General features: G+C 50.9%; 1 protein-coding gene across 1 annotated transcript in view; it reads right to left on the reverse strand.

Annotated features, from left to right (window-relative positions):
* Positions 1–8,552, reverse strand: part of CDA (cytidine deaminase) — a 15,746-nt gene extending 7,194 nt beyond the window's left edge. The window contains exons 1-3 of the mRNA XM_019511892.1: positions 8,222–8,552; positions 4,126–4,237; positions 1,157–1,214 (exon numbers count right to left, since the gene is read on the reverse strand). Coding sequence (XP_019367437.1) covers positions 1,157–1,214; positions 4,126–4,237; positions 8,222–8,408 — 357 coding nt within the window. The 5' untranslated portion in view covers positions 8,409–8,552. The remainder of the gene's footprint in view (positions 1–1,156; positions 1,215–4,125; positions 4,238–8,221) is intronic.
* Between the last annotated feature and the right edge of the window lie 412 nt (positions 8,553–8,964).

Consider the following 8,964-nt stretch of genomic DNA (forward strand, 5'->3'; position numbering starts at 1 on the left):
CCTTTATAAAACAGAGCACCGAGAGAACAAAACAGCTGGAAAGGGAACTAGAATATCAACATAAACCAGAGACCACCCCCAAACAATATCTCAGCCTAGTTCTTTTTGCTAAATCCATGTCCAGACAGGAAGGTCTTTCAGTGCTTTTGAAAGATGTCCAGCCTCAGGCTCTGGGGGGCCCCAAGAGACAGGGAGTTTGCAAGCTGAGTGGTGACTGCTGCTTTTGAAAGACCTTAGGGATCATGATGGGACATAAGAGAAAAGATGGCCCCTATGTAGAGCCCAAGCTGCTTCTCACAGGTCAAAACCCACACCTTACATGGTGCCGGGAAAGCTATTAGGAGGCAACTGGGGTGAAATTCTGGAAATATGATTTTGCAATAACTGCCCCAAATACTGCGGGCTGAATCTCGAGCAGGCTTCTGCATGTATGCGGGGCAGGAGAGCAATGGACGTGCTGCATCACTGCTGTATCTGCAGCCTGGAGCACCCGCTGGCTGAATGCGACCCCCCTCGGCCCCTCTGCAGGCCCTCCAGCATGAGGTGGGGGAGAGGGTGGATGCTGCGGGGCAGGGCTGATAGGTTTTCTCAGAGCACTTGACCATTCTGCACCTGATTCTTCCCCGGGCCCCTTGTAGGAGCCAGTCGTAAGCTGATGTCGTTGCTTAGAAAACCCTGGAGCATGTGCTGGGGCCAAAGACTCTTTGCTTCATCTCTGTAGTCCTGTATCAAGGTGGTTTTCCCAGAACAGAGCTCTTTATTTAATCGTGGCTCAATTTCAGGCATTAGCCCAACGTTACTGTAAGGCCAACACTAGGGCAAGCCAAGTCTCATCCCACTGACTTCAGTTAAACTGCTGGATCCATCTGCTCCTGCCCTTGAGCAAATGGTGTGGGATGAATATTGCAGGCAGCCCTTTTTTATTGATCGAGCGGCCCCCTCTCCCCTTACTATGCTCCACAGCTTGGTGCTGGGCAGTGTTGGGAGTTGGATGCCCACCTGCTTGCACATCTCTGAAGGTTTCCTTACTCAGCAAGCCTCTCGTTGTGTCCCCTGACATTTAGGACAGCCTCATGGGGTTTGAAAGAAATAAATGTTCCCAGCAGGCAGATACAGTGGCGCTTCAGCCAAAGAGACAGAAAGCAAACTCGCTTACCTCTCTCATTACTTGCCGGCAGGCCCCGCAGGGCACGATGAATTCCTCCTCTGAGTCACTGTCAAAGGAGAAAGGGACACAGAGCTTAGGTTAGCACAGGGGGAGGAGGGAAAACCTACAGAAGATGTTAATGTTTCAAACAAGCCTTCAGATGGGGTTGTGACATCGGAAGAAGGTTCCCCTCCATAGATCCCAAATAGTTTTACAAAGGAGAGCGAGCATCGCTTTTCTTATTTAACTGGTGGGGAAACTGAGGCACAGCCCCAGGGAGGCCAAGGCAGCGACTGATTTCATGGTGTCTGAGGCCAGGCATGAGCATGAGATTATCAAGTCTGAGGCCCAACAGGTGACAGGTCATTCAGTTATACTCGAAGCCTAAAATCTTGCACGTTTAGTTACACAGCATGCCATCTAGAAAGCCTCCTGGTCTCAACGGGAACTTATCCAGAGATGGAAAATCTACTATTTCCAATGGGAGTTTGTTTTACTAGCTAACAACCCTTGGTTCTTCCTCATGTCTAATTGGGATTTGTCTTGCTGCAGCTATTGCTTCTTTTATGCCTTTTATGGCTGCTAAACTGAAAACCCTTTCAGAAACTGGTATTCGTTCCCCATCGAGGTACTTCTGCACTGCAACTGAGTCACCTTTTACTGTTCTTTTTTCTCAGGTAAAAAAATCTGAGCTCTGGCTTTCTTAACAGGAAGCTTTTTCTCCAGCCCTCTGATTTTTCAGCCTCTTTGTTAAAACAGAACTGCTTGCAGCTTTCCTCTATTGGTACATCGACGTATACTCACCCTCTTACCACTGCTCACAGCTCTCCTGTTTATACAACCCAAAATTGCATTGTCCTGGCACATCACGGATTACTCATTCATCCTGATATTGGGATAGGCTCTGAATACAACTTTTTGGGGAGGGCACTCTGAAGCTGTCACATAGTCCCACAGGCTGGGATAACGCCCTCCTCTATAGGCCTGGGGACATGCCTCTCAGGTCAAAAAGGTAGTGGGAGTTCTGGCCCAGCCAATCTCCCCCGTTTCATTTCACTATCCAACAAAGATGCAGGGAGTCTAGGCTCCGCATGGCACGGAGGCTCAACCCAGTTAGCACTACTCCATACTTGTGCTAACTGGGTTGGCAGTGAATTCCCACTGAGGAGTGTGTGTGCGCTGGTGAGGCGAGAGCAGAGGAATTAAAAGGAGAGCATCCCCAGCCTACAACCTACTCTGTGTAAAGACCTACAGCTTCTGTGGACAGATCTATGGCTCAAAGATTAGACTCTAAGACACCTCGTACCCGTCAATGAGCCATGGTAGAGATCATCCTTCAATTGAGGCATTGCTGATGATGTGAGGACCGGGTTGTGCCAATGGCAGCATGTGTCACCTCCCTGTCATGATGCAGCCCCAAGCCCTTAGAGGTTTCAAGGGCAAGAAGGGTGATGCTATTTCCATGAACCTCAGCCTCTTCTGCATGCACTGGCCTCTCTTTGCCAACACTTGCTCGGTTTTCATCCTTTGGTGGTAGACCCCATGGGGAAGATGCTGCCCCTTCTCTGGGATTCTGGTACCTGTCGGTCTCCAAGTATCCAAAGGGCATCAAGGGAACTGTGTGGAGAAGGGGCAATTCAAAGGGGTATCTCTAGCACTTATGGGATGAAGTAAAAGGACAGTGCAGCCCCCAGAAAGGAATATGCAGGTGAATATTGGGATACACTTCCCCACTGTAGCAGAAGACCTGCCCCCACAAGGTTATTTCCAGATACTAGCCTGGACCAAGCCCTCAGAAGGGGCCTGTCACTAAAACTCTTGAGGTGTCCTTCAGGGAATGGACCACAGCACGCATCAACATGGACCCAGATCTAGCGTTCAATATTGTCGCGAGCACATGAGAAAGCAACCTGGACGTTAGGGAGCACCAAGTCCACATAACTATAGAAACCTCCTCGTTAGCACAAAAAATAGTCATTACCATTTGAAAGGAGAGAATAAACCAGAGAGAAACAGCCGTGCAGCTGGTAATATTCAAGACTACAATTTTCTGGTGCCGTTTTATGAATGTGGCCCCTTTTGTTCTGAATGAAATTCATGCCTTGGGGCTGATGAGTGCCAAGGACTCGTCCGCATTTAACAAGCCCGCTGATTTCAGTCCATCAAGACAGAGGAGTCTCAAACTCCTCATCTGCCTTGTGTTAAGCCAGAAACGAGGAGGCTGAGACACACACACTGCTGAGCAGTGAGGATTACAACAAAGACTGAGTGAAATTGGCCATCTCTTGTTTTATGTGATGGGACTGAAAATCTCCATGAGGTTTCTCCAGGGCAAGATCACAGTCCAGGCAAGGTTTTTGCTCACATAAGCCTGGGTTCTGCAAACTAGACCTCTCTACCAATATAAAGTCCCATTGCCTTCCCCAGGGTTGTGCACAGATGCTTTGGGAAAAATAATTCTTGTAGGGGGTTATGAATTAAGAGGCGACCAATAAAGTACATTGCAGCCCCATTCCTATTCATGTCTGGGCCACTGTCGACATGAGTAAGGGCAACTTTGGTGAGTAAGGGCTGGCAGGACTGAGACTGCCGCCTTAGAAGAGGCTGCAGCACAGTGATCTCTCAATGGGTTTTTGGGGTTTTTTGTTGTTCTCCCGCCCTGGTGGGGGGTCGGGCTAGAAGATCTACTAGGTCCCTTCCGACCCTTAATCTATGAATCTATGAATCTATGAATGCAAAACCCTCCAATTGCTTTTTTTCCTCCCAATCTCCAAAGCTGATTCTGCAAAAATTGTCAAAAGGGAAAGCTTGTCTTGAAAGCACAGTACATCCTTGTGCAACCACCCCTGGCTGTGCATGCCTGTGTGTTTTACGTGAAGGAAATGGAGAATTAGAGGAATAACAACAGCTTGTTTTTCCATTCAAGCCCATCTTGAAACGATTCTGTTCAGGAGACCTGATTCATCCCCATCTCTTACCTCGCAATGGCCATGGCTCTGAAATTCCTGTACCCTTCCGAGATGGCTTTCTGAATGGCAGTGCGCTCAGCGCACACCCCCAGCGGGAAGCAGGCGTTCTCCACATTGCACCCTGAGGGAAGTACAGGGCAAGCTGTTATCTTTTGGACTCATTTGCCGAGAATAGGAATCTCTGACCCCTTGATACAGTGCCCTGGAGTTCAACCGCCCGCATAGCCAGGGATCACTGTCATCGCTGGGGTGGGGCAGGCACCACAGCAGGACACGGCCCTATCAGAGGGAGCAGGGAACGTGCTCTCAAACTGAAACCACAGGCAAGAGTTAAGGGAACAGGCAGTCATTCCCCTATGTGAGAAACCTGCCAGGACTGTGTGAGCTAAACCTTAGTTATGCTCAGCACAGTGAGGTCCCAATCCTGCCGGAGGCCTTTGCATTCACTTAAAAGAGCGCTCTCCAGCTGCAAACGCATACAGTACGCAGGCACTTAGTCAAGAGAGAAAGTGCCAGTAGCTTGCATTCATGAATATGCATCGTAGTTCTCTCATGAATACGTATTTTGTAGGATCAATAATACTTGTTGTACACTGCAAATGGCTTCCTCTGCACAGCTCATTGCGTTAGTGCTTAATCTGCTCTAGGTTAATAAAAATGATTATTCATGATGGCTACAACAGTCCTGAAAGCAACATGGGCTCGTTAAGGACTACAGAACAAATGGAGCCTAGGTGTAAGCAGGGACGGTGCAATGAGGTGAGTAGAGTTGTTCCATTTCCTCCCAGCAGCAAATGTTGCACTTTAAATGGCTGTTGTAAGCGCTTCCGGCCTGATGGTGAAAGCTGGGGCAAGACCGACTCAGAAAAAAGTACTCCACTTCCTGAGCCGCCAGCACCAACTTCAGCTGGATTCCAGCTGAGTGCTAATAAGGTCCGGCTTTGCTTAGACGGGGAGATCAGGCCAGGCTGCAGCTTGCGGGAGGGTGCAGGGTGGCATAACTGATGTGCAATTAAGATTTGGCAAAGGAAGCAAGGATTGCATGCTTCCTCTCTCCATGCTGCAGATGCCCTGTTCAGTGGCATCTAATGTATGTCTTTCGATTAAACCCACCAGATCCCCCTCCCCATAGCAAAAGTGTCGTTTGGTAGCTTTGACCACTCGGCCTTTGTATTTTTTTCATTACTGGATTGCCTGCATGGATGACTACCTGTTTGGTGGGGCATACACAAGTGGGTCTGTGCAGGATCCCTTACTTCCAGTACTACACGGGCCAGAGGAAAAGCAATTAAAGCCAGATGTGCAGAATGTAAGCGGAGAAAGCCTGTGTGTTGTGTATTCAAGACATTCACATTTCTCTCATCTGCTGAGCTGACACCTGCCCCTGAAATCAAGTGGAGCTACAGATGCTCAGCACCTCTGCAAACCAGGCTATAAAGCTATGCTACAAATGTGAAGACCAAAGGTAGCAAAGGATCCCTCAGGCCCAAATGCAGCAGCTGGATTTGTTCCCTTTGGATTGTTATTGGTAAATACATTTTTCCCTGACCACCTAGCTCCAAGTACAAATATTCAGGCACGTTGTTGGGGAGTGTCTGCCCAGGCTGGCCCCTGTCAGAAGGTGCAAGGAAATCTCCCACCTTCCTTGGTTTTTATTCACAGGAGGAGCAAAATGAAGGAGCTGGGAGTTGCCCTCAGCCTTCTCCATCTTTCAACAAGCCCTATTTCTGTTTTTTTAAGGAGGACTCAAGGCTTGATCTGTAGTTGAGCCATCTCTTCACCTCCAGTCCAAAGTGGGAAATGTACCTACTGCTTCTTCTGCACCTTTGTGCTAATTGCTGTCAGGAAAAGAGGATTCATAGTTTTGTAGCCTACAAAGTAATCCCCATCTGGTCTCAATCCATCGTGGCTTGCTCATGCCCAGAGAAAACCTCACCCAGCAGACAGAAACCGACCAAAAGCCAGTTCCTCATATGATTCAGTGATGTCTCCTGGGCTTTCCCAACACCCAATTTATTTGCCAGCCTTAGAGGATTGCGAAGACCTGAATGTGGCCTGGGAGATTAAGCACGACAAGGGAGAACAAGATGGCCTGGGCAGGCAGGGATGCCTTAAGGGCAGCAGGATCCTAATGCTGATGACTGGCAGGCCACCATTCAAAAATCGTCAGTATTTGTACTACCACAGCACCTAAAAACCCCAGTTGCAGCCCCAGAACTCACTACACCACAAAGGGTGGTTCCCGCCCCAAAGCCCTTATCATGGAGGTATAAGGCAAGAATCAACTGGTGGATGCAGAGAGATGGAGGCACACAACGAAACAGTGAGATCAAAGTCAGATATCAGGGTCCCCTCCTCGCCCGCCTTCCCAAAAATCATGAGACTGGCTTAAAAATCAAGCAATCATTTTTTAAAAAGCAGCAAGTGTGTGTGGGGAACGGGCGGGTTGTTTCTCGAAGCTTTGATCCTTGTATGAGCATTTCCCTGCACACCCAAAGTTTCACATCACTGTTGGCCTCCAAAGAGCTTCAGCTTTTCAAACTTAACAAAAACAGCGAGGGAAACAACCTCCCCATCGCCACCACCAAATCTGAGCAGGTACACTGGACTTTCCATAGGCAGGGATGCAAAAAAAGGCTTTCTTGTTTAGTTCCCTGTCCTAGTCTAGTGCTGGGGTGGGTGGGGAAGCAGGTGAGGCCGTTGGCAGAAAGAGGAGCTAGAGGCTGAATATGGATTGAAACTGTTACAGGTCACTTTTGGGACATTTTACTTTTGGGATTGTTAAGCGGCAACAAAGTGAGAAGAGTTTCAGAGCAGTCCCAGGTTAAGCCTTTATGCCCTCTCACACCTGCACAGCTGTGACTTGCCGCTGGAGAGCCTGGCACACAGGGGCCTGGCCAGGAGCCGGGGCTCTGGGGTGGGAAAGGAGGGGACAGGGGGGGTTGTAGCTGGGAGGCAAAGAAACCAGCGTGGGGGCTCTGGCTTGGGAAGATAAAAGTCTGGGGGAAAAAAGGCTGTTTGAAGTGAAGTGGGTGGTGGGAGAAGTAAAGAGAATGGAGTGGGGGGGAAAAAAGAATACAATGAAGATAAATAAAGGACCAAAATTTTGCATGCGTTTCACTGAATCGGGATTGGGGCAGGGGGCACTTGGGTTAGTGCTCACACCGAGGCAGAGCTGAGATCCAGCGGGCTTGCTGCATGCCATCCTAGGACAGAGCTGAGACACAGCGGGCTCGCATGTCACACCAGGGCGGCGCTGAGACCCAGCACTATGGAGGTAGTAGGATCGATTGCTGCCGCTGTTTGCACGGAGGTGCCAGAGCCAGCAGCAAACGGATGAGGTGAGTTGCCCCTGGGTGCAGAGCGGTCAGGGTCACACCCCTAGGGACAGGAGCGGGTTTCACCTTGCGGCCAGCACCATCCCACAGAGGTGCACCCTGAGATGCTGGAGGGATGAGAATAGAGCACTTGATCTCCCCAGAGCATTTGAACAGTACTCAGGGATGACCTGGGTAAAATGGTTCAAAGATAAATCTCACCCCAAAGCGACACAACTGTAAAACATTTAGAGGGGACTTATCACAGGCTAACACTTTTTAATGAGTGATGGCTCGCATTTTATGGTTTTAGGGGCTTAAACCAGCTTAGAAAAGATAGGTGAAATCTTGAGTCCCCCTGCAGCCAAGGGAGGTGACATCAGCAGATAAAGAGTAAGGATATGAAAAGCACAAAGCAAAACTATCTTCACCGTGCTGTGCTCGTAGTACAGACCAAACCTTGTTACTGCACAGCTTGCTGCTTTCCAGACACTGACACCCAGCACCTGTACCTCTACCAGGCGTCACTCTGGATGTGAGACGTCTCTACCCATGCAGAGGCACTCGGGTTGTACCCCCGTGGCATGCTGCAGGCGCAGAGACACGCTGAGTGAGCTGTGAAGATAACGGAGCCCGAAGAGCACGGGGCAGCCCTCTGCAGAGATCTCCAAGCCAGCTGTGGAAAGGGAAGCGGTGTAGCTACATTAGCTCAGGGGAAGAGGCTCTACTAGGCAGGGAGGGCACGGCTTGACAAGCTGCTGAGACGTTACGGCTCCGTCCTCACTTACCAGAGAAGATCTTCCCGTCACCAGTCAGAAGAGCTGCTCCCACTGGGAAGTGGCTGTAGGGACAATAGGCTTCTTTCTTGGCTTCCTTGCACACGTGCAAGAGGTGTTGGATCTGCTCGGGTCCCACCGAAGAGCTGGCACTGTTTGGCGCAGAGCCCCGGGAACAGTCGCCCGACACCTGAGCCATGGGCACGCTCAGATGTGTCCTCTCCTCTTGGCACCCGCAGCAAGGGAGAGGAGGAAAGGGACGTGAGCCAGAGCGATTGTGCAAGACGGAGCGAGTCCGCTGCGTCAGTCGATGTCTATGGGGATGACTCAGTGTCTGAGGGAGTCCTGTGTGTGACTGGGGCATGATACAGTGAGTCCCATGTGCACTCGGTGTGCAAGGGAGCCTGTCCCGTCTGAGGGAGCGAGTCCGGTGCGCGCTGGGTGTGCAAGGGAGCCCGTCCCGTCTGAGGGAGCGAGTCCGGTGCGCGCTGGGTGTGCAAGGCAGCCCGTCCCGTCTGAGGGAGCGAGTCCGGTGCGCGCTGGGTGTGCAAGGGAGCCCGTCCCGTCTGAGGGAGCGAGTCCGGTGCGCGCTGGGTGTGCAAGGCAGCCCGTCCCGTCTGAGGGAGCGAGTCCGGTGCGCGCTGGGTGTGCAAGGCAGCCCGTCCCGTCTGAGGGAGCGAGTCCGGTGCGCGCTGGGTGTGCAAGGGAGCCCGTCCCGTCTGAGGGAGCGAGTCCGGTGCGCGCTGGGTGTGCAA

The sequence above is a fragment of the Gavialis gangeticus genome, unplaced genomic scaffold, assembly GCF_001723915.1.
Source record: "Gavialis gangeticus isolate Ggan-Ray unplaced genomic scaffold, GavGan_comp1, whole genome shotgun sequence".
NCBI lineage: Eukaryota > Metazoa > Chordata > Crocodylia > Gavialidae > Gavialis > Gavialis gangeticus.